General features: G+C 35.9%; 1 protein-coding gene across 2 annotated transcripts in view; it reads left to right on the top strand.

Moving 5' to 3' along the window:
* The window catches only part of GLRA3 (glycine receptor alpha 3), a 270,886-nt gene that overhangs the window by 110,801 nt on the left and 133,293 nt on the right, over positions 1-26,792 (top strand). For both annotated transcript variants that reach the window (XM_043971178.1, XM_043971177.1), the window contains exon 2: positions 22,620-22,747. In XM_043971178.1, the coding sequence (XP_043827113.1) occupies positions 22,620-22,747 (128 nt within the window). The remainder of the gene's footprint in view (positions 1-22,619; positions 22,748-26,792) is intronic.

Here is a 26,792-nt window from a genome sequence, read left to right as displayed (position 1 = left end):
TGTGCGTGCGCATGCTTTGTGGACAGTCCAGATTCTTAAATTATCTCTCATAATTCTATTTTCTTTTTAAATTTACATTCATTTTAAATTTAAATACAAAATAAGAAAAATAACTTTTCCATGTATACAGCAAAACATAAGGAGGATTCATATAAGCCTATAAATTTCCACTTCAGACTGTTTGCTTTTTTTTTGAAAATACTATGTAACAAATACACATTGTTTTCAAAGCTACCCAGCTTTTCTGTGCTTCATTCTGTTTTCTTTTGTTCTCTGCTGTGCACTTTTTTCCTCCCTAGCCAACCCACGCTAGAGAATGTTACAATTAAACATCTATCTATCATCTATCTATCTATCTATCTATCTATCTGTCTAGATATAGATATAGACATAGATATATCTATATACATAGACATGTATATGAATACACACACAAATCTATACATACATATATATATATATATATATATATTTCTATTTGTCAGTTCTTTCTCTGGAGGTGGATAAAATCTTCCTTCACAGGTCTAAGCTTTTACATTTTTTTTTGAAAATCAACCAGCTCATCAATTCTTATCTCACAGTTCCATTCCATCACAATCCTATAATCGTATAGGTTTAGCCATTCCCCAATTAAAGCACATCTATCCTTTGAGCCAATCTTTGAGCTGTAAGAAAATATCTCAAAGTTTTTTTTTAATTTGCATCCCTCTAATCAATAATAATTTAAAGTATTTTTATAAGACTATATATAGTTTTGATTTCTTTATTCTTCATTTTAAAACTCCCTGTTCATATCATTTGACCATTTATCAATTGGGGAATAATTTGTATTCTTATAAATTTGACAAAGTTCTTTATATATATGAGAAATTAGACCTTTATTTGACACACTCTTTATGAAAAATGTTGCCCAATTTTCTTCTCTTTTTCTAATCTTGACTACATTGGTTTTATTTGTACAAAAAGTTTTAAGTGCAATATAATTGAAATTATCAATTTTATACCTTATAATGCTCTTTATTATTTCTTCATAAATTATTATCTGATCCATGAGTCTGGTGTGTGTAGGCCTCCATCAATCACGAATGACCATGGATCAGCGCCTTGAAGAGCCATAGGTCACAGTGTGGCTGTGCAGTCCAGTATGGGAGCAGCAGCTCCTAAGTGACTTATAACCAATAACTGCCGCATCCCGTGTTGTATCTACCCCATGAGGAGTCGCTGGAGTGTCCTCTCCAGGGCACTGGTCTGGGAGGATCAATATGGAAAACAAGCTGTTGCCCATGCAGCAGGTTTTCCCCCTCCGCGACATTGGTGGATCCAAAGGAGAGGCAGAGCCAATACAGTTTGGCACCAGTGCCGCCAGAGGAGTTGCCAGAGGGATGTGATGTCCAACATCCAACTGCCTAAGGGACTCCAACTCCTGATTTTTCCTCCGGGTTAACTCCCGAAGCCTTTTGCATATATGGGTTTAGCGCAAGGCAGCAAAGGTTTAAAATCAGGGTTTTCTTCCCCCAGGCAAGTTGCCTGCCAAGGCTAACAAACCCCACCTGCCCAAAGCAACTGGTTTTAAGGCGCCAGTGACTTACCTTCGCCTCTTCTCCTGTTAGTGGAAACAGTTCCGCCACGAGAAGGCCAGGAGTTGGGCTTCAGTTGTCAGAGGCTATTTGAGATGGATGCTATTGGAGCATTTTATAGAGAGTGGGAGCTTATGCCCACTCCCACCCTGGCATGATATGTATCTATTTGATCTAATCTTGGTACATGGATTAAGATATTGGTTTATGCCTAGTTTCTACCAGATTGCTTGGCAACAATTTTGCCAAATAATTAATTCTTATCTGCAAAACTTAAATCTTTACATTTGTCAAACACAGTATTACTATGATCCCTTACTACTGTGTTGTATGTCTACTCTCTTCTACCTTTATATTTCTTAGCCAATACCAGATAGTTTTGACATTTACTACCTTAAAATATAGTTTGAAGTCTAGTACTAGTGAACCTCCTTCCTTTATATATTTTTATTAGTTTCTTTGAAATTCTTGACATTTTGTTCTTTCTTCCCAATGAATTTTGTTATTAATTTTCTAGCTCAATAAAAAAAATTAGGAATTATTTGGGATGGCATGAATAGATTATGTAAAATTGTCATTTTTATTATATTGACTTTGCCTACTTGTAAACAATTAATATTTCTATTTATTTAAATATGACTATGTACTAAGAGTATTTTATTATTATGTTTATGTAGTTCCTGTGTATGTTTTGTCATATATACTCTCCAGTATTTGATACTGTCTGCAATTATTTTAAATGGTCTAAAATAGTATTGAGAAATATTGGAGGGGGCAGCTAGGTGGCACAGTGGATAGAGCACCGGCCCCAGAGTCAGGAGGACCTGAGTTCAAATTCGGCCTCAGACACCTGACACTTACCAGCTGTGTGACCTTGGGCAAGTCACTTAACCATCATTGCCCAAGCAAAAAATTTTTTTTTAAAAAGGGAGAGAGAAGTATTGGTGACACATAGTATAATGTTTATTTATTTCATTTAACTATCTCTATTTTAGCTTTAACTTGGTCAGAGATCATGATTGCTATGCCTTCTTTTTCTTTCTTTTACATCAGATGAGATAATAAATTCCATTCTAGCTCTTTGTTCTAACTCTGTGTGTTTCTCTCATTTTTATAATGTTAATTGTGAGCAACATTTGTTGAATTCAAATTTTAATCCATTCTTCTATTTCCATATTATGGGTAAATTCATCTCATTCAAATTCAAAGTTATCATAATTAGTTATATATTTCCCTTCATCCTATTTTTTCCTCACTGTGCCTTCTGTCCTATTTACTACCCTATCCCTCCTCAGGCATCTACTTTACTTCTAATCACTATTGCCCTCATATTCCTTAATGTACCTATCCCTGAAAGAGTCCCTCCCTTATCCTTTCACCCACCCTCTTAATTCTTAATCTATACACTTTTTTTTTTTTAGTGAGGCAATTGGGGTTGAGTGACTTGCCCAGGGTCACACAGCTAGTAAGTGTTAAGTGTCTGAGGCTGGATTTGAACTCAGGTACTCCTGACTCCAGGGCCGGTGCTCTATCCACTGTGCCACCTAGCTGCCCCTATACACTTTTCTAAAAGTCCCTTTCTTACCCTATCCCCTAGCCCTCTTACTTATTTATTAATTTAAAAGATTTTTATACCATATGTATATAGTTCCTCCTTTAACCCATTTCTGATAGAAATTATCATTCCAGCACTACCACCCCTCCACCCCCATTAGCTTCTTCTCTGTCAGTTTTTTTCTTTCACACCTCATGTCACACTTGTATGAGATAATTGCTCCTTTTTATTTCTCCCTACCCAGTTTTATTTTTTAGAATCACCCCTTCATACTCAGCTCAGTCTAATCCTTTCTTTCAAACTATCTCAGTGATGATGCCAGTCATAAAGATACTGATGACATTTTAACATAAAAGAAATAGTGTGACCATACAAAGTCCCTTATAATTGGTCTTTAATGATTACATTATATTTCTCCTGGATCTTATATGTCAAGTTTTCCATTAAGTTCTACTCTTTTTGTCACAAATACTTGAAGGTCTTTTGATCTGTTAAACATCCATTTTTTTTCATTCACTATTATACTTAAATTTGTTGGATAAGTTACTTTCACAACCCCAGCTCTTTTGTTCTTTGAAATAGAGTATTCCAAAATCAAAAAAAAAAAAAAACTATAGTCTTTTAATGTAGAACCTGCTAGGTCTTGTGTGATTCTGGTCATATCTCCATTGTACTTTTTTCCTTGTTGCTTGTAATATTTTCTTCTTAACCAGGGAGCTTTGAAACTTGGCTATGACATTCCTATAAGATCCCTCCTGGGAGTTCTTCCAGGTGGTGATCAGTGGATTTTTTTTTCTCTTTCTGCTTTACCTTCTTACTTTAGAACTACAGGGCCATTTTCCTTAATAATTTCTTATAATATTTTATCAAGATTCTTTTTTGATCATAATTTTCAGGTAGTCCTACCATTCTCATATTGTGTCTCCATGATCTATTCTCTAGATCATTTGTCTTTCTAATGAAATGTTTTACATCCTTTTCTATTTTTCATTCTTTCAATTTTGTTTTATTACTTCTTGATGTCTTATAATGTCATTAGTTTTCCTTCTTCCAATTCTAATTTTCAAGAAATTATTTTCTTTTTCTAGTTGGTTGACTTCCTTTTCATAATTTTCTTAGATTGTTCTTACTTTTCTTCTAATTTTTCTTTGATCTCTCTCATTTTATTTTTGAAGTCCTGAACTCTTTTGGGGTTTGTGACCATTCTCTTTGAAAAAGGAGTGGCTTTTTTAACTTCACTATTTTCTACGTCTTCTCTAACCCTATAGTAGATGTCCATGTCTGGGTTCTTTCTACTTTGATTGCTCATTTTTGTTTTTACTTTTTAAGCAGCTTATTATTACAATCAGATTCTAGTCCCACGGTGTGGGGAAGGGTGCCCCAAATATCAGGTCATTCTTACTGTTGTTTTCTGATGTCTGTCTAGGGCCCAACCTCAGGCACTCCTCTCCACCCCTAATCCATGGCTAGGGACCCCAGCCATACTATCCCCAAAATGCTTTCCCTCCCTTTGGTACTTCTGGTGCTTGCAAACTTCAACTCTCCTCTATGCCCTGGATCCAAAACCAGTGGCTCTGCTCTCATGGAAGTACCCATAGCTAACAGGGTTCCTTCCCCTATGCTACTGCATTCACTGGGCATATGCTTGCTCCTTCTTACCTGCAGCCACAGTGCAGATCTTGTCTGGTCAACACAACTGGGCCTGGAATCCTGAGATAGCAGTGGGTCTTTCAATCTTCCCCTGCTCTGCTGTTCAACCCACACACTGTCTGACCCCCACATTATCAGTGAGGTAAAAGTTCCTGAAACTTAATCTGTGGCCTAATCTAGCTGCTCCTAGGGCTACTTGTTTGTTGATTCATTACAGTCTGTCTGCAGATGTTTGCACTTCACTCAGGCCAAACCTCTGCCCCTAAAGGGAGGTCTTTCCTGAGGTCCTCTTAAATTGTCTTAGGAAGGCAACTATTTTACCCTAAAGTTTATTTTAGTTTTGTCTTTTTGAGGTAATGTTTTGTCTTTTTTGTGGAAGAAAAAATATTGAAAGCCTCTAGGTTTCTGACCCACTCTGCCATGTTCCCAAAATCACAACTCTAATCATTCTCTTTTCCAGATCATTTGTTTTTCCTATAAGATGCTTCATTTTTCTTCTAGTTCTTCAATCTTTTTACTTTACTATTTCTTTTTTTAATAGAAATATTTTATTATTTTCCAGTTACATGTAGAGATAGCTTTCAGCATTTGTTTACATAAGATTTCCAATTTCAAATTTTTCTCCATCCCTCCCCCCCTCCCCTAGACATCAGACAATCCAATATATATATATATATATATATATATATATATATACACACATACATAACAACATTAAACATATTTCTGCATCAGTCATGCTATAAGAGAAGAATCAGAGCAATAAGGAAAAACCTGAAAATAGAAAAACAACAGCACCAAATACAAAGGAAATAGTATGGTTCAATCAGCATCCATATTCCATAGTTCTTTTTTTTCTGGATTTGGAGAGCCTTTTCCATCATGAGTCCCCTGGAACTCTCTTGTACCATTGTATTGGTGAGAAGAATCCAGTCCATCACAGTTGAACAACACACAATGTTGATGATACTGTGTATAATGTTCTTCTGCTTCTGTTCATCTCACTCATCATCAGTTCATGCACATCCTTCCAGGTTTCCCTGAACTTCTCCTACTCATCATTTCTCTCAGCACAATAGAATTCCATTACATTCATATATCACAACTTGTTCAGCCATTCCCCAACTGATGGGCAACCCCTCAATTTCCAATTCCTTGCCACCAGAAAAAGAGCAGCTATAAATATTTTTGAACATGTGGGTCCTTTTCTATGATCTCCTTGGGGAAAAGACCCAACAATGGTATTGTTATGTCAAAGGGTATGCACAGCTTATTATTATTATTATTATTAATTATGCCCTTTGGGCATAATTCCAAATTGCTCTCCAGAATGGTTGGATCAGTTCACAGCTCCACCAACAATGCGTTAGTGTTCCAATTTTTCCAAAGCTTCTCCAAGATTTATTATTTTCATTTTTTGTCATTTTAGCCAATCTGACAGGTATCAGATGGTACCTGAGAGTACTTTACTATTTCTTGATGTCTCATTTCCAATATTTTAAAAAATTATTTTCTTCAATAAAGTTTTGAACCTTTTACCAACCATGTCTCTCTTTTTTTCTCTTCTGCTTGTTTGGTTTTAAAAAAAAAACTCTTTTGTTTTACTCTTTTTATCTTTTTAATTATTTCAATATTTTGGGGAGGGTTGTGTTGAGTCTCCATTTTTTGAGATTTTTCTTCTAGATGTTTTCAGGCCATCATCTTCTGTGTTTGTGTCTTGAGCTTCCCTGTCACTATAGTAGTTCTCTGTGGTTGGATGGGTTTTTTTTGTTTGGTCATTCTTCCAGCCTACCTCTTGACTTAGGATTTTGTTGGTGTTGGGCTCTGCTCACTTATAAGTGATTGGCCTGAGCTTCTGTCCTTTTCCAACCTTCTGTTATTTTTATGGCTTAGTCTGGAGGCCTGCAAGTTTACAGTGCTTCCAAAATGTTCTGACCAGAGAAATGTCTATTCACTGCCTCCTGATCTGAGCTCTGCAAGTTACTAACTTGGGTCTGAGTCCTTGGTTTGTGTGTGGTTGAGTTTCATTAGGACTTTTGTTTAGAATTTAGGTTTAGAATGACTGAACTGTTGCCTCCCCTTTGATCTTGGTCTCCTACCCTCATTATTCTATGTCAGGCTTATGTGCTTGACTAAATGCTAAACTGAGTTGTCCCTCTGGTCTTGGCCTTGGAACCACACCAGTTAATTTCTGGAAATTCTCCTTGCTCAGTACACAGTACATTTGTAGCCACTCCTCTCTCCCATGGAACTATGACCCAGAATTGGATAATGGATAACAGAGCTGCTATCTGGAACCTTTTCTTTTCCTAGTGCTAATTCAGTAGTACCCTAGGATTGTTTTTGTTCCTTAGTTTTTCCTACCCTAGTGCTCTGTCTCAATCCCCTTTCAATCTTTGGGTGCTTAAATGCTCCTCTCTTTGCCACAAGGGTGACTTTTTGGCCAACCCTAACCCCAATTTCTTCAGACCTCTATATTTTCCTAAGCTACCCTCAGCTGGAAAAAAAAGTTGCACTGTGACTTTTTCTTGTTTTTTTCAATCAGAATTCAGTTTGGTATTTTGTCCAGGTGGTGGTAGAAGAGGTGTGCTGAGTATGCTAGGTAAAAATGCTTCCTCTGGCTCTGTCATCTTCATGCCACTGTTTCATACCACACCATTCCCCAATACTTCTGTTACCCAACTTTGAGAAGCTTTTTGCTTTATACCTCAGATTCTTATTAGTTTTCTGGTTCATACCCTCAGCCCAAAGCATTCTGGGGAATGGAGTCTTTTTTGATTTGTGCCATATCTGGTACAGTACTCTGTTGCCATTCCTCCTCCTCACAAAAGAAGACAGGGAAGACAGAGAAATAGAAATGTTAAGCTGTCCGCTGACTCTTGGGAATGCTTCCTCAATAACAGTAACTATATATATTTTTTCCTGCTGTAATGACCTGGTTTTTGAGAAAAGGAAATCTTCTTTGACATCATCCACACATTGTTGACCCTTCACTTCAATTCAACAAGCATTAGTTTAGCATTTAATATGTGTAAGGAATTTTGCTAGCTTTATAATTTGACTGGAAAATAGAGTGTTTGAGAAAAACTAATGCCAAATATATATAGAAAGATCAATTAGAGCCAGAATATGGAAAATGCTAAATCCCAGGCTGAAGTATTTGCTTTTTTTATTGTAGAAGGAGACAATGGGTACCAACATAGGTCTTCATCAGGGTAATGATTACATCAAACCTATGCCTTAAGCAGATTAATTGGATGTTGAATTCTGTATAGCTGGAGAAGGGAAACCAACAAAAGGCTATTACAGTAGCCTAGGTTGGTAGGTGTTGAGGGACTGAACTACGGTGGTATGCCAGCTAGTAGAAAGAGGAGAATTTTTAGATTTGAGGAGTGATCATGGTTTGGGGAGTGATTGCTATATCCTCTTTTCTTTTTCCAAAATTACTTCCTTCACCTAGAAGAAGAAATGAAAATACCAGCCATGTCCTCACATTCTTCATTTCCTTTCCTAGGACTTTAAAGTTAATAGACATTAGTATCAAGCTTTTTCTTAGTGTGCTTTACCTATATGGAATAGAAGTGAGTAGTGGTTGGTGAGTTTATATCTTGGCAAGTTAACTGTATTGTATCAAATATAAGAAACGCACTTCCCCATGTAAACTTGACATACCTTTATTCTGGGTCTTTCAGTCCCTACTATTCATTTGTCCATACTGAGATCTCTAATAGGATTCCATGAATGTAGTAGCATCTATGAATGCATTCTGTTGTTTTGTAGAGTACTATTGTGAGTTGCTGGTTATATGAAAAACACATTTCCATCCTCTATAGGACTTTTAATAGTTCCAGAATTATTTCCTTACCTTTCCTTTTCTATTCCCCTTCCCCCCTTCCCCTTTCCCCTTTCCTCCTTCCACCTTCTACTTTTCTCCTTCCCCCTTCCCCTTTTCTTCTTCCCCCTTTCTCCCCTCCTCTCCCCTTCTCCTCTATATTATATTCCACTAGCCTCTTAAAACTGATTTCAACTCTACCCTGTGCCCTATTTCCTATTTTTTTATCTCTTTGCCTTCATCTTGAATGATTTCTTCCATGCTGTCTAGGAATCCTTAAGGATCTCTTAAGCATATAAAGGAATTCTCCATGCCTTTCATCTTTGCCCAGAGGAAAGAGCAGTTTGCATTTATTTGTCACATAACTTGTAAATAAGTCAAGTAAGAAAACAAACAGCACTGGGACAGTTCCATAAATTGTGGGTCTTAAGAAAAACAACAACTTCCCCTGAAGTTCCTTCCCTAAATTGCCAATTTGGTGACCTTTTATTATTGGGTGCCTCATTGGCAAGTTTTCCTGATAATGTCCCCTCAAAGCTGGTCAGTCCCCTCTCCTCTCACTCCCTGCTAGTCTGAGGGCTAGGACAGTCCCAATTACTACTAACTTGTTCAATTAGCCCATTCTACCTCAATAGATATTACACATACTTTATTAGGACATTTCTTTAATGTCTTTAATTCTTTAATAAGATTTTAATAAGACATTTCAAAGACTCATTTATATTTCCAATTCGAAATACACTTTCTTTTTTTAAAATGACATAAAAAATAGTCAGTCATAGATTAGCCCTCAAAAGTCTATTTCACCCATAATGAAGTTGAGATATTTTACTAATGGAATTTATTTTGTAACAATGTCCGTAACAGCCTGACTTTAATTAATGGTTAGTAATGCTATCTGGTTGTGTAGTTCACAAAATTGCTCTCACTCTTTGATCAACTTCCTAGGAGAACACTAGGTTATTTCCTTACAAAATACCTGGGAAAGTTACTTAAATTCTCTTGGCCTAATTTTCTTATCTATCTCTGAGTCCCTAAGATATTAAAAAAAAAAAATGAACCCTAACCCTGACTTGGGGATCATTATTCACAAATGACTCTCTTACAGTTTCATTAAGTTAAGTGTAGCAAAAATATGAATAATTACATTAAAGAATAAATATTTAGAATATTGGCTTTTAATCTGATATAGGTCATATATGTACAATCACATTAAACATATTTCTACATTAGTCTTGTTGTGAAAGAAGAATCAGAACACAAGGGAAAACCCTCAAAAAAAAAGAACAACTAAAAAGTAGAAAGAGTTCAGTCTGCATTTAGAATCCACAGTTCTTTTTTCTGGCTGCGAAGAACATTTTTCCATTATGAGTTCTTTGGAATTGTATTGGATCATTGCACTGCTGAGAAGAGCCAAGTCTATCACAGTTGATCATCATACAACGTTGCTGTTTCTGTGTACAATGTTATCCTAGTCCTTCTCACTTCACTAAGCAACAGTCTACTTAAGTCTTTCCAGGTTTTTCTGAAATCTACCTGCTCATCATTTCTTACAGCACAATAGTGTTCCATAACATTTATATCCCACCACTTGTTCAGCCATTCCCCAATTGATGGGCATTCCCTTGATTTCTAATTCTTTGCCACCACAAAGAGAGTTGCTAGAAATGTGGGTCCTTTTCCTTTTTCTATGATCTCTTTGGGATACAGATCTAGTAGTGGTATTACTGGGTCAAAGGGTATGTATGCATAGTCCCATACCCCTTTGGGCATAGTTTCAAATTATTCTCCAGAATGGTTGGATCAGTTCACAACTCTACCAACAATGTATTAGTGTTCCAATCTTTCCATGGCTTCCCCAATATTTATTATTTTCCTTTTTTATCATATTAGCCAATATGATAGGTATGAGTTGTTACCTCAGAGTTTTTTTAATGTGCATTTCTCTAATCAATAGTGATTTAGAGCATTTTTTCATATGGCAATAGATAGCTTTACTTTCTTCATCTGAAAACTTCCTGTTCATATCCTTTGATCATTTCTCAATTGGGGAATGACATGGATTCTTACAAATTTAATTTAGTTCCCAATATATTTTTAAAATGAGGCCTTTATCAGAAATACTGGCTATAAAAATTATTTCCCAGCTTTCTTCTTCCCTTTTAATTTTGACTTCATTGCTTCTGGTTGTATAAAACCTTTTTAATTTACTGTAATCAAAATCATCCATTTTATAATTTCATAATATTCTCTATCTCTTGTTTGGTCATAAATTCCTCTTCTCTTCATAGATTTGAGAGGTAAACTATTCCTTCCTCTCCTAATTCATCTATGGTATCACCATGTTGTCTTAATCATGTACCCATTTTGACCTTATTTTGGTATATGGTGTAAGATGTTGGTCTATGCCTAGTTTCTGCCATAGTATCTTCCAGTTTTCCCAGCAGTTTTTATCAAATACTGAGTTGCTATCCTAGAAGCTGGAGTCTTTGGGTTTATCGAACAGTAGATTATTACATTTTGTTTGTTTTTAAACAGACTCCTATTATTATTCACTAAGGTGTCTGGGGGCATCTCTAAGGAGTGCTTCTATAATTTCAAGGTGGGAACAGATTAACATTTGTCTAATCCTAGCATCTTTTCTCAAAATACTTAACTACAGGCCTGCAGCAAGATTCTTCTTGTTGTAACCCCTAGTTGTTATAAGTCAGCATTTCCCCTACATTTTTGTTAAAGGGGTCACAGGAATAGAGATGGGAGTCTGATGGAATGATTCTAACATTATAATGCATCAGGTTGGACTACCAAAGCCCACATAACTGAACAAAAGTATGTTAGAGTTATTGGCTTTTAAACAACCAGAAATCACCAGTGATGTGGTCAAACAAGACAATGGAAAACCACCCTTGATAAATGAAGCAAAGATGGTGAGCTTGCAGCTTGAATTTATGATATCCATAAAAATATTGATAGAAGCTTCTAGAGGTACTACTTGCATCCTTTAGATTCTGGAATTAGTCTAGTGCTGCATCACAAATAAGTATTTGCCATCATAGGGGTTTGAGTAGGATGGAGGATCCTGAATGGAGGATGAGATCTTCTTTTTTATATGATGTGGGGAAATGTCTGAATACCTTTATATTGAATCTCTGGGAGCAATCATTCCCCATAGCCAAATGGGGTTCAGATCTTACTGGGGCAGTTACTGCCATGAAGAGTGGAATTTTCAGACCTTTTAATGGAGCAGTACTTAGTGGCTCAGGCATTTAATGTCATTTTTAAAAATTCCGAATTCATTCAGTTAATGCTTTCTAACATATAATGGAAATTTGTGGGGTAGGTGAGTGCTTTCAATCACCCTGCAGTGGGAAAAAGAAAAGGACTGGGGCAAATGTAGGTCCAATTGTTTTATATTTATAAAATAATGTACACTGATGTTATATCACTTAAAAAATAAAGTTGAATGAACAGAAACTAAAGTAGAACTGAACAGAGTCTGAGAAGACTTGCTGGCACGTTTGCAACAATCCTGATGATGTTATGTCTGCACAAGGTGGGAAGTGTGACTGAAAGAGTCCTGAGCTCAGAGCTTGAGCTTATAGAATTGCTTGAGAGCTAAGGCAATTTATACTCAGTAGCAATTCCAATCCCTGCCCCTAGAAGGCACTTTGGCATTTACACACATCTAGTCATCCTTCATCCTTCAGTGCTGTGAAGGACAAGTGTTTCAGTATAAGCCAGGCGTTTGCTTTTGGTGTATTATAGACCTTTTTGACAGTCTGGTAAAGCCTATGGTCGTCTCAGAATAATTATTTGTAATATGTAGTATTGTAGTATTGTAAAAGTTAGTAAATTTATATGTATATAGTTTATGTGTGTGTGTGTGTGTGTGTGTGTGTGTGTATATATAGTATATAGTATATGTGGTATATGTATATATGGTGCATACATATGGTGCATACATAGTGTGTATACATACATATATGCATGCATATACACATACATTCAAACACACACACACGTGTATGTGTGTCTGTATGCTTTGTCCCATCCAAACTGATAGACTCCATGAAACCTATCTCTATACCCCTTGGGGGTCCCTTAATATCAGGATCCCTGATATAGAAATAAAGGTTCTGTATCAGCATTACTAGACTTCTTTATGTATAGGATCTCCACCTGTATAGAACAAACCATGGATCTATGAAAAAAATGATTAGGGACTAAAGGCAAACTATTAGATCTTTCTCCTTACTAAATCAAGCCACATTTCTCAATCTTTTCTCCTGTTATCTACCAGAAGACCTCTTTTGAGGGGTTGATAATGGAAGGAGAAAATATATTTGGAATTCTATGTGGTTTAAATAATTTAAATGACTTTTAAATTAAAGGATAGTATTTTGGTTGAATAATTACATATAACTGAAGAATGGATTATGTGTTTCATGACATTTTATGCTAAAGAACTAACAAACTAGTGATGAGCTCAGTATCAGTCAGAAACATTTCATAGCCTTTTTTCCACTTATTGATGACTTGAATTAATGACACTTTTTAAAAGACCAGTTGCAAAATCTATGTATTTCTTACTAAATATAAGCCGACTCATAAAATACATAACTGATATTTATAACAGCAGTGTACCAATTATTCTCACAAGTCGTGTCATATGAAAAACACAAACAGATGTGATGTGTGAAGAACAACAAAAAACCCAGCTGTTTTACTGAGAACATAAAATATGTGATTAAATGTTCCATTTTAAGGCAGAAACCCTATACTCTTTCCCTCCAGACTTTAATGAGGGATAGCCATTAGGTCTCCAAAATGATATGAATGAGAAGGTATCCTTTCTACCTTTTTTTTTTCCTCTTTCAGTCCAATTTAATGCAATTCCTGCACTGTTGATTTTTGAATGTAACAGACATGAAAAGGGATTAGTCACCTTCATATCAATAAATTATTCATCGTTAAAGACATAAAAGATTAGTTTTCCTTAATGCAAAACAAGATTAATCTTATTTTCTTCTATAACTCTTCAGAGGGAAAATTTGGGGGTAGAGAAAGATAATCATTTCTACTTGTCAGAAACAGTCTTCTGGGGGCAGCTAGGTGGTAAAGTGGATAAAGCACTGGCCCTGGATCCAGGAGGACTTGTGTTCAAATCCAGCCAAATCAGACACTTGATGCTTACTAGCTGTGAGATCCTGGGCAAGTCACTAAACCCTCATTGCCTCACCAAAGGAAAAAAGAAAGAAAGAAAAAAGAACATGAGACAGTCTTCCATCTAAGATTCAGGAAGCTCTTTAAAAAAGAAAAAAGAAACAAATCAGTTTTTAAAAAATAGTGTCATTCCTTTAGCAAGTCAGTCACCAATAGTGAAATTCATTATTGAGCCTGATTATAAAGATATTTCTATACAATTGATCTGGAATTTAAGATTGCAGGCACCATGCATCATACAAAGATCAGAGGAAATAGTATTGCTAAAATGTGGGATACTGGAATTTTATTAAGAAAAAATCACTAAGATCAGAAAGTGATGATTAGTCTTTCTGAGACAGTGGTTGAATTCCCTTTTTGTTCACATACCCATTCCTGCCACAGATAAGAACATATGGGGATAAGATTCAAGTTAGTGTGGGATCTTTCCGACTTGACTAATACAACCTCTATATACATACACTGGTCTATTTCAGGAGACTTCCTTCTCCAACCTGATTTGAGTTGATGAGCCAGCCAGAGGTAACTAGTAAAGTTCTGCAGTTTCAGAATTGTGAGGCAAGAACCCCTGCAATTCTTCCATGTGGCCAGCAGGGGCAGAAATACTGAAGCCTCCCTGGAAGATGTTTTTAGATTGTTGAGACAATATGCAAAGTGTATGGAAATAGTGACTGACACATACCCTGGGGGCTAAATGTGATGGTCTTACAACAAGGGAAGCACCCTAGGTGTGGCCACAGCTATTCCTCAGAATGAGGGTTCACTCTACAGTACAGAGATGATGCTGGTAACATTGATTGTCCAACCAAAAATGAATATTTCTAATGAGAACCACAACAGGATAAACACTACCACTGAGAAACTCTTTTAATTGATTATCAATGCTTGTAATATACCAGGCACTCTCTGAGTGGCATAGATGCAAAGATAACTGAAAGAGATTATGAAATGTAGGCTGTGGGTCTCTAAGAATATCTGATTAAGATGAGAAGACAAGAACACCAGTTGATAAGGAGTAGTACAAGACAAATGTAGAATAAATGGCAAGCAAATGAGAGAAATGTGTTCCACAGAAGTTTGAAAGGAAAGAGAAATCACTAGTTTATGGTTTCCTCTCTCTCTCTCTCTCTCTCTCTCTCTCTCTCTCTCTCTCTCTCTCTCCCCCCCTCCATCTCTGTCTCCATCTCTATCTCTCCCCCCCTCTCTTTCTGAAAGTCTCCCCTCTATCCCTCCCTCCTTCCTTCCCTCCCTCCACCACTATCTCTCTCCCTTTCCATTTGCTATTTTCTTGGGCAGTTAGGTGACATAATGAATAGAATAATATGGAAGATTCATTTTCCTGAGTTCAAATCCAGCCTCAGATACTTCCTAGTTGTGTGACCCTGGGCAAGTGACTACTTGACCCTCTTTATTTAAGTTTCCTCATCAGTAAAATGAGCTTGATAAGGAAATGGCAAACCACTTCAGTATCTTTGCCAAGAAAACCCCAAATGGGGTCAATGAAGAGTTAAACATGACTGACACAACTGAACAACAATCCTGTAGTGCATCTCCTGTTCTCCAAGATATCATTGTAGCAGTAGTCATTACTTCAGCAATCATATCTGCCAATTCATTCAGTACCCTGACATACATCTCCAACTGGTGACTTGTACTTATTAAGAGCAGCTAAGTGTTCTTTAACTATATGCCTATCCATATGTGGTTTTAACTTCCTGGTAAAGATTCTGTTCTTTCTATTGCAAAGGTCATTGTTCTTGGTTGAGAAGAGAAAAACCAACCAAGACTTAAATAGCTCTGCTTTCTATCAATTATTGTTTATCATTGTCCCATCAAGTATAAGCAATAGATTTGCTTAGTCTTTCTTTGATGCTGATGCTGATGATGATATAGCATTGATATTTTGTGCTTTAGGAATTGCAAAGCAATTTGTACTTATTGTCTCACTCGATCATTTGAGAAGAAAAATTTCTATTTATTTTTCCTGGGTTTTTTGGTTCCATTATTACAGAGGGGGAAAGAGATTGAGATAAAGAGAAACAAAGAAGAATGACTGAATAATAAAAAGTGATAGTAAATACTCTTATTCTGTTGTATTCTTGGATTGTAGCATCTAGTATATTATTTCATATTATTCTCTTTTGAAATGTTAATTTTATAAAATGCAGATTAACTCATTAACTCCTATTCACAAATCTCCAGCTACTCTTTATTTTTTTTTAAACTTTAAGAGACTGCTCTCAGTAAGAGAGCAGAACAGGATACCTAGAGGGGGACATATTTTCTATCTATCTAGATATAAATATCTATCTATCTAGATATAGATAACTGTCAATCTAGATATAGATATCTAGATAAAAATGTCTATCTAGATATAGATATATCATAATATTATTATAGATATTATATAGCATAATGTATTATTCCCTAGAGGGGTGTGTGTATATACATATACATACATACATACATACATCAAAACAACTAGAGGGGAATATAATATCTATCTAGATATAAATAGATATCTATCAATCTAGATATAGATATCTATATAGATATGTAGCTATAGATAGATAATATTTTCCCCTCTAGTTGTCTTGATGTATGTATGTATGTGTATATACACACACCCCTCTAGGGAATAATATATTCCCCTTTAGGTGTCATAGATAGATAGGGTTTGTGAGCATGTACATATATATATATATATGTATGTATATAGATATAGATATGCACATACATGTATATGTATGTATATTTGTATATAGGTATAGGCATGTACACACGTATGTGTATATATGTGAATGTGATATAATGTGTGTGTATGTGTGTATAATTTATGCTGCATTAATAGTAACCAGACAGATATTACCACAGGTAAATCATATCATTAGGCTTTAGCACATTATTTCATATTCCTCTCTTTTGAAATGCTAATTAACCTCAAATGCAAATTAAGTCAACAACAATTCACAAATCTTCAACTACTCTTTATTAGCCTTCAGGGCCTTTGCTCTCTCCGTAGAAGAGCAAAAGTCCTCCTAGAGGAAAAAGAAAAACACATCAAATGGATTGTATTCGCATTGGACAGAAAAAAAATATTACCTCTTTTTCTCAGGCAGCATGAAGTAGTAGAAAGTGGCTGGACTTCACATCAGAGTACCTTGTTTAAAACGCGTACTCTGCTGTTTGCTACCAGGGTGACCTTGGAAACCACCTTTCTTATAAATTACCTCCTGTGCTTTAATTTCCTCATCTGTAAGGTTCATGGTGTACATTAGGTGATCTCCGAATTTCTTTCCAGCTTTAAATTTATGATCTACACCCTAGTGCAACACTGGACATTAATAATGATTACTTTGAATCATTAAGAAGTCCCTAAATGGGGAAGCAGTGCTAAATCTGGCCTTCAGATTGGGATTTCTTCTCTCTGAAGAATCTAAAAGAAGAAATAGGACATTGCACTCATTGTCATATTGTATAATTCTATGGGGGTTGGTGGGGGGCAGATAAGTGACAAAGTGGATAGAGGACCTGAATTCCAATCTGACCTCAAATGTGTTACCCTGGGCAAGTTTCTTAACTGTGTTTGCCTCAGTTTCCTCATCAGTAAAATGAGCTGGAGAGGAAATAGCAAACCACGTGAATAACTTTACCAAGAAAACCCCAAATGTGTTCACAAAGAGTCAGATATGACTAAAACAAATGAACAACAAATCATTTATGGTGGTTGAATTAGGGAATTATTAATGTAATGTACTAATTATACACATATCTCAGCACACAGCAAAAATGAATTACATATATGGAATTTATGACTGTAATTTGGAATAGCCCCCACCAGATGATTTATTAAGTAGTTCCTACTCCCACAATTGAGAATCTCCCAAAGTAAAAATAGGACACACTTGATTATTATTTGTTATTTATATTTTAATGGTAGCTTGACATCATGGGTCTCTGAGCAAGAAAGACCTATGTCCTGCCTCTGACACATACAGAATCTATGACCTTGAGCAAGTCACTTAACCTATAAGTGTTATAAGTTCTCTAAGATGATAAATTGTTCAAAGAAGATGTAAACCTGCATTAGCAAACCTCTAGCAATAACATCTGGTAAGTCTCTATAGCAATAAAATCACAAGTCCAGTCTCTGTACCTACTTAATCCCAGTTAAGAAGACTAAATCCCAGAGAGGTTATGGGGTAGGTTAATAAGCCCAAGATTACGGAAATAGAAATTATAACTATAGATCATTTTTAGGAAGGAAATAGTTCTTTAGCAAGTGTTCACATTATAAAATAGGTTCACTAGGAAAAGTTATTGAAAATTAACTGAAATTATAAAGCAAAAATTAAATTTAGAAGATATTTTAGGGTCAGTTATGAACCTCTCATTTCTCAAAGTATTTTCTTATACAAAACAAGTGTAAGGGACTAAAATTCTAGCTATACTATGTAAAATCTAATGAGTGGTCACCAATAAATTATAAGCTTTAGCAAGAGTATTTAAGTGTTTAAGTATTTATTAAAAAGCATTAGGATCAGAGAGAAAGGTAAAAATCTAACTATTTCTAAGATACCCCATCATCTGACCCACCATGGCGAGGTCAGGAACCAAAAGAGGAAGAATCTCTCCACCAGCGTCCGCTTCCTCCTTCATGTCCTCCTCCTGGAAATGGGAGGCTCCTCAAGTTGATTGGCTGGTAGCTTTGATAGACAGTACCCACGAACAAACATCGCTTCCTGATGCCAAGGAACTGACCACATGGCTTGCCCTCAGATGCCTTCTCCTCATGGTGGAGCTTTCCTACAGTAGGTCTCCAGCAGGTGGCATCAATCCAATTGTTATATAACTAATCTACTCTCAATCAAAATACAAATGAAAATTAATTTATAGGGTCAGAGCAGCTAGGTGGTGCAGTAGATAAAGCACCAGCCCTGGATTCAGGAGGACCTGAGTTCAAATCTGGCCTCAGACACTTGATGCTTACTAGCTATGTGACACTGGGCAAGTCACTTAACCCTCATTGCTCCCCCCCCCAAAAAAAATTGTAGGCTTATAGGAACATAACTTTAGAAGTATTAGAATCCCTAAAAGTCATATACTCCAACCCCCTCATTTTACAGGTAAGGACAGTGAGACAGAGAAAAGTTAAATAACAAGCCCAGGAAGGGCAAAGAGCTAGCAAGTGGTAGACCTGAATCCTCTGACTCCGAATTCAGGGTTCTTTTCACTGTAGCTTGAAATCAAAACCTGTCCACGTCATGTCCAGCCCCCTCCACAAAAACCCTTCCTACTTTGATCAGGCACCATCAAAATTTACTGCAAAGAACATATTGGCTTCTTTTTTTTTTAATCAATGTGTCATGGTACCCTTTTTTTCATACTTTTTTTTTCCAATTTCCACTATTAAACGTTAAGCTTCTTAGTTTAAGTGATTATATTTCTAAAGATGCTTACAACATTCAGTGAAAGCTGACTGACATGCCAATTATCATGCTTATCCCCCTATCAAAGGAATATCCTGAAGAGTTGGTGTCTTACTACTGTTCTTAATGCATATGGTTTTTGCTCAAATAAAGTATATAAGTGCATAAGAAGAATAAAAATTCTTGCCACAAAGAATTAAAGTTAGTCTGAATGAAAGTTATCACTGCATTGAGCAATTCCTTTCTCAGTTTTTTTAAATTTATTTTATTTTAAATTTATGGAATAAAACAAGCATTTCCATGAAAAAGGATAAACCAACTCAGAAAAAGTAAGTCTTAAAAGATTCTTTTAAGTAGAGTAGTATGATCACGATGAGAGTGGTCCAGAAACTTGGACAATTTCTATGACCAGTGGCAGTACTGCAACATGTTAAGAAAGTAGCTATCCTAGGGGACAGCTAGGTGGTGCAGTGGATAAAGCACTGGCCCTGGATTCAGGAGGACCTGAGTTCAAATTTGGACTCAAACACTTGACACTTACTGGTTGTGTGACCCTGGGCAAGTTACTTAACCCTCATTACCCTGCAAAAAAAAAGAAAAAGAAAAAAGGAGGAGGAGGAAGAAGGAGGAGGTAGCTAGCCTATCTTTGTACATGTGATGAGTGAGTAAAAAGTAAATCATCTATTTAATAGTTAGTTGACTAGTCAGCTAGGGGCTAACTCAGATACTGTACTTAGTGCTAATTCAGAACACTGGGTTGTTTGGGGGTTTTTTGTGTTTGTTTTTTTTTTACTTTGGAGGCAATAGATGAACCAATATACCAAATGAATATTACATGACAAATTTTTACCACCACACACAATAGTATATAGCACATGGGCATAATATCACATATGGAATATGGTAAAATTAATTCACAGATGTTCAACCTTGGGTTTTGCCGTTGTGAAGTTTAAAAAGTTCAAGAGAGATAGTTTCTGTGTAATTAATTTTTCTATTAATAATTCTAGCATTTTATTAACAAAAGAAGTAGTTGGCAATCTAAAATTCCAAAGATCCCTCATGAAAAGGGGTTCACAATTTATATGCCCTTGGAAGAATGGGTGGTCCTGAGGATAATAATCAATTCTGATTGATTAACAATTAATGAGAGAATGAAAATTATAATAGGATTGGGCTAATTCTAATGTGGGTTTTAGGGATACATGATTTAGATTACCCAAGTCTTAGTCAAAGAGACTTACCAATTTCCATATCATCTCTCTGACAAAAGGGAGAATCCACATCTTCCCAGACCTGTCTGAATAAACACAATGAGTAAGATTCCACCCATTCTCCTAAACTTAGAATTCCTTTACTATCTTCGATTAGCAAGATTTTCCAAACTACTTGATTTCTGGATGAGGAAGTAGAAAAGGGGAAAAACCTCTCACCTACCTGATATTATAGTTTCTTTAACTATAAAATGAAAAGTTTGAAATGTTACCTTTAAGGTCCCTTCCAACTCTCAACACTTAAAGTACCACTGTCAGGTTACTTATTGAAGGAAAAGCATGGTGATGTTGATTTTGAGTGAAAAAAAATTAAATGGTAATAGTAAGTATTTTGATAGCGTTGACTATACTGGTCAAATGTTGACAAAGGATAGTAGACAGAGAAATAACATCATACCCTGTAAGTGAAGTCTGGAGATCTGCTGCCATTCAGGGAAATGGCAATTGGAATCTTGACTTCTAAATAAGAGAACAGAATCTGGAGGGATATAGTTTCTGGAACCTACAGAAGGAAGATGGAGGGGCAGCTAGGTGGTGCAGTGGATAGAGCACTGGCCCTGGAGTCAGGAGTACCTGGGTTCAAATCTGGCCTCAGACACTTAACACTTACTAGCCGTGTGACCCTGGGCAAGTCATTTAACCTTCATTGCCCTGCCAAAAAAAAAAAAAAAGAACAAAAAAAGAAAGAAGAAACAAAACAAAATTGCTATTAACCAGTGTGGCAGAAGCCTAAAGAGAGATTGAAGTAGGAGGAATATGTTACTATGGTCCTGCTTGGACAAAATTGCATAAGTAAAACAAGGAAAAAAATACATATTAAAAAGACTGAAATTGGGATGACTATTCCCTGACATAGATTTTTATCATATGATAGCTAGTTGCATAAACTATGCTTATAGCACTTTCCCTTCTTGACACATATGATTTCTGAATTTGAGTAATTCATGCAGTGGTTTTGTGACAGAACAAAATCTTGATAAATATAGGCCAATATATTACTAACTTGGGAAGTATTCTGCCTTGAGGAAAAAGTAATTATATGTGCATTGAGGGATAATAAGGTTACAGTTGAGAGAACTTCACACAAAACTTTTTTTAAAAAAGAAAAGAAAGAAAAAGTTGTATTTTTGTATAAAGAACTATTTAAATTAGAAACTTATTCTATTGAGCTGGACTTTTGTGGTTTCTTTGCTCCATATAATGGGATAGCCAGGCAGTACTTCTGAGTCAAAAGGATATGAATTCAAATGAGGCCTCAGACACTTGACAATTACTTACTAGCTGTGTGACTCTGGGCAAGTCACTTAACTCTGATTGCCTCAAACATCCAGGGCCATCTCTAATCATCCTGATATTTATCTTGCCATTGGACCAGATGGCTCTGGAGGGGAGAGTAAAGCTGGTGACTTTTAACAGCTCTTCCTCACTTAAATGCAGTTCACTGCAAGTCATAACATCACCTCCTGATGTCATGATCCTCTTTGAGAACAAAGGATAACCAACAACAACTCTGTATAATATACTCCATGTTTTTGATTCCTCAATAATTATTATGTAAAGAAACCAGGTCTGGGAAATGGGGCAGAGGAGTATTAATTTTTGAAAGCCTGGTGCTTTGATGAGTTTTGCTCTGTGTTCAGGAGTGAAATTTATCTTATTTGACATATGCTTACCACTAATCTTGGTGCTTGTGTATGATTTATTTCAGTATTTCTCAAAATATATTATAGGCAATGGGAATACAGGTCCCATGAAAAAATAGTGCTAATAATTTTCCTTCTAAAATATTTTCTAGTTCTATATTTCACGTCGAAATGGGGCCTTACACAATTTGAAAAGGTTTAAGTTCAAAATAAAGCCTGAGCATGTAAATCTCACAAACCTATTCGTTTGGCTTAATGAAAGTCTTACTACCAATGCACATCAAGTTTTCTTTCATTAGCCTAGAGATATTTTCATTTATGAAAGAATTTGAATAACCTTATTATCATTATATTATTAATTTATTATTATTATAACTGCATATGCAACTATTGTTGCTGACTTCATGAAATGTGGATCTTGTCTTTTTCTTTATAGTTTGGTTGCCACAAAGGAGACAGACAGTGCAAGATCACGTAGCACACCAATGTCACCATCTGATTTTTTGGATAAACTAATGGGCAGGACATCAGGCTATGATGCAAGGATCAGACCCAATTTTAAAGGTAATTTTTCTGCCTATTATGGGGTTAGTTTGGAGTATGTCCACAAAGTTATGCTTTTGAGAGTCGCCCCCCCCCCCTTAAAAAGGGGATAAATGCAAAAGGGGAAAGGAAGCTGGGATCAATTTACAAGTCTTTTGGGAAACACTTTAGTTGGGAATATCTCGTTCATGGAGGAGACATACAGCTTTGGAAATTTGTCCATTCATAATGATTTCTTCCTTTTCTGTTTTGATGCTTAATCATAGGAAAATGATTTTTACAAGGTCACAAACCTAGGAAGTAGGGGGACCAGAATCATATATTGTCTTGTATGGTGGCTAGATGTCTCAACGGATAGAGCACTGGACATGGAGTCAGGAAAACCTGAGGTCAAATCTGGCCTCAGGCACTGGACAGATCACTTAACCTCTGTTTGTCTCAGTTTCCTCATCTGTAATATGAGATAGAGAAGGGAATGGCAAACCATTCTAAGATCTTTGCCAAGAAAATCCCAACGAGCTTACAAAAAGTTGGATACAACTAAAACAACACAAGAACAACCTCATTGGAAATGGGGATAATGATAGCACCTACCTCCCAGGATTGTTTTAAGGATCAAATGAGACAAGCACTTATAAACTGGTTAACACAGTGGCTGGCACAGTGTGGGCACTTAATAAATGCTTGTTTTCTCCCTCCCTCCCTCCTTTTCTCCTGAAATTCCATCTTGTATGGATTTCAATTGGATTGAAAATTCTTTGAGGCCAGTGATCATGTCTGATAGGGCTCTCTGATTCATCACAACATGCTGCATAATATAATATGCATATTGGACCCTCAGTAAATACATATTGATGAAATGAATGAACAGAAATAATAAATTAAGTAAAAGATAATCTCATTTTACTTGCCAAATCTTTTCCAAGTATTTCTATTGTGCAAAGTGATTGTTTCTTTTTTCTTTTTTTTTTTTAGTGATTATTCTTCTACTGAAAGACTGATTACTACAAAGGGAATTGGCAGCAATAGGGAAAAACTGAAAATGCAGGAAATCTAGAGGTTTTGCAATTAGATAAGTAAAAGTCTGATGTATTTCCAAATATGCCTAATTTTTAAGTTGTGGGTGGTACTGCTCTAGTTCACCATGCCTCCATCATTGACTGCTTAATTGTACAGCAAGGTTCAAGTTGAGAGGAAATAATCCTACATCCAAATGTGCCTTAGACAAATTCTCTTTTTGGATGAGGGTCTTTAAGTTGTCATCTTTAAACTTAAGACTGAGCAGTTCAAGTTAAGAATAAATTTGGAGTTTAACATAGAAAATATGTAATGGTGATCTTCTGCTTGTACCACAAGATGGAAAAATGCAGATGTGCAGTGAAAAGTAGACTCATTATGGTACTTCTGTAATTTGAAAAACTAGGAAGATCATTTTGTACTGATTAGAAAGGAAAAAAGGAAATATATATATTCATCTTTTAAAAAATTATTGAAAAATATAAATGTTTTTTAACTCTTCTTGGACTAATTGCTTTGAGAGATTTTCCCAGAAAAATTCTTGTATGTATTTCAATAGAAATGATTGTCCAAACATTTTTGCTACTTTATTAGGCAAAGTGCTTTGATTTTACCACTGCTAACCAGCCAATGTTGTTTTATGTCTTTTAAAATGTGTTTATTTATCAGTATTTAAGAACCAAAGAATAGGTTCCTAAGTTTAGTCTGGTACAAAAAAATACTTTTCCATATAAGAAGGTTTTCTTCGACATTTGGCAAATTCACTAATCTACAGAGACAATAGCATATGCAAGAAAAGGGGAATTTATTTTGATCCATAATAGCCCTGTATTTCAATACATTGTGTAATGTCAATCAAATCCCTCCATGACTTGATAGAAATCCTTTACGAATTCCTATGGCTAAACATACAAACAAAAATCTCTTCATTTTGTATTCAACCTTATTTAGCTGTTCCATTTTTGGAGCAAGCAGTCTGGTCAAACCTTCTGGAGCTTGGTATTCAAGTCCATTGTCTCAACTACTATGTGATACACTGTGGAAGTTATCAAGTCTAAACCTTCAGACACTACAGGAATTCCTTCTTACACCATCACTAATATATCACCTAGAATCTTCTTAAACCTTTTCAATATATTCTCAATGGAGAATATATTTCCATGTAAGACAAGGCAGTCTATCATTAGACAATGATAATTATCAGAAAATTCTTCCTTTTAAGGAGTCCAAATATTCCTTCTTTTAATTCCCATGTATCAGTTCTCAGGAAATGAACAGAATTACTCCCTTTCTTCCACGATAAGCCTTAAAATATTTGAAGATACTTACCACAAGCTTCTTAGTTTATATCTCCCATGTTTGCTCCTCTCTAGTTTTCAGTTCCCTCAACTATTCCTTATGTGATATTTAAAAAACCCTTTTCTGTCCTGATTGCCTTGTCCTTCTTCAGTTATTTTGACCACGTGCCCATAATATGTCCAACTATCCCTTCATAAATTTTGAAAGTTTTATTACCTCAACCTGGTCAGTAGTCAAGCCTATACTTGGGCAAAGTTGTCAAGTAAGCATAATAGTCCTTCTGTGCCTTTGCAATTCCATTTTAGTATCCCTCAACTCTTATTCTTGAACTACCCTGTTCCCCTATTATGTCTCTCTACTGAGATGTCCTTTTGGACAGGGTCCCATGCTCCCCTACAATCTCTACCTCAAAAAAATTAGTTTGAACTTTTTTTTTTTAATAGAATTTTATTTTCCAAAATATATGTAAAAAACAACATTTTAACATCAATTTTTTAAAAACTTTGTGTTCCAATTTCTCTTCCCCACTCCATTTCCATCCCCCACCCACATGAACTCAAGCTATTCAAAATAAGTTATACATGAGTTGTCATGGAAAAATTCCCATATTAGCTAGTTGTGAACTTTTACCAAATGTTTGACTAGTCATGCTGAGAAATTAATTCAAGCTTGCCAAACTGCCTCTTTTGGGTAGTTTCTGCCTTTTAATAGTGGCAAGGAAAATAATGATGAAATTTTGATGCCACTGGCAGAGAGGTTTTTAAATTACATTAGACAAGGGGCAGCTAGGTGGTATGGTGGATAGAGCACTGACCCTAGATTCAGGAGGAACTTAGTTCAAAACCTGCCTCAGACACTTAACAATTATTAGCTGTGTGACCCTGGGCAAGTCACTTAAACCCAACTGCCTCACAAAAAAAGTAAATAAATAAATGAAGGTAGGTAGGAAGTAATTAATTAATTGATTGATTACATTAGACAACCTATTGAACCTAAGCATGCAGTTAGTCCCAATGGTAGGGTATGATTTAATTCAGCATTTCCATATCTTATATGCATTTGGGAATAAAGTTTCCATGAAAAAATGGTGTTAATGATAATTTTCTTTCTAAAATGTAAAAATTGGGGCAGCTAGGTGGTGCAGTGGATAAAGCACCGGCCCTGGATTCAGGAGTACCTGAGTTCAAATCCAGCCTCAGACACTTGACACTTACTAGCTGTGTGACCCTGGGCAAGTCACTTAACCCCCTTTGCCCCATAAAAAATTAAAAACAAATAAAAATAAAATAAAATGTTTTTAAAAAACAAAATTATGCATATATCAAAAGTATCTATTACATGGGGCAACTTACTTCGCATCAAAATTTTTTATGCCCCTAGATTCCTTAAACCAAAATGTAAAGGCTTCTTCAACATTTTCTGATCCCCAAGTCTTCCATGACCCAAAGTATTTTGGGAAAAACCTAGTTCAATGAACTAAGCAAGAGATTCTCCTAGCTTTAGAGGGGAGAAAAAAAAACCTGAAACACGACACCCTCTGATGGTCATAATGAGTCACTGCACCATGTTCTCTAAGCCAAGAGTGGGGAACTAGCTCATTGAGTCATAAATTTAGTGCCAGAATCTAGTCTAATCCCTTTCTTTCAAAGATGAGGCAAGTGGGGCTCAGAAAGATGAAGTGACATCTCTTGTGTCATACAAGTGATAAATGGCAAATTGATGAGAGCAATCCAAGATCCTGAATCACTTG

Source organism: Dromiciops gliroides, chromosome 6 (genome assembly GCF_019393635.1).
Source record: "Dromiciops gliroides isolate mDroGli1 chromosome 6, mDroGli1.pri, whole genome shotgun sequence".
Classification (NCBI taxonomy): domain Eukaryota; kingdom Metazoa; phylum Chordata; class Mammalia; order Microbiotheria; family Microbiotheriidae; genus Dromiciops; species Dromiciops gliroides.
Note: the sequence above shows the minus strand (reverse complement) of the source record. Positions and strands in the feature narration are given on the sequence as shown.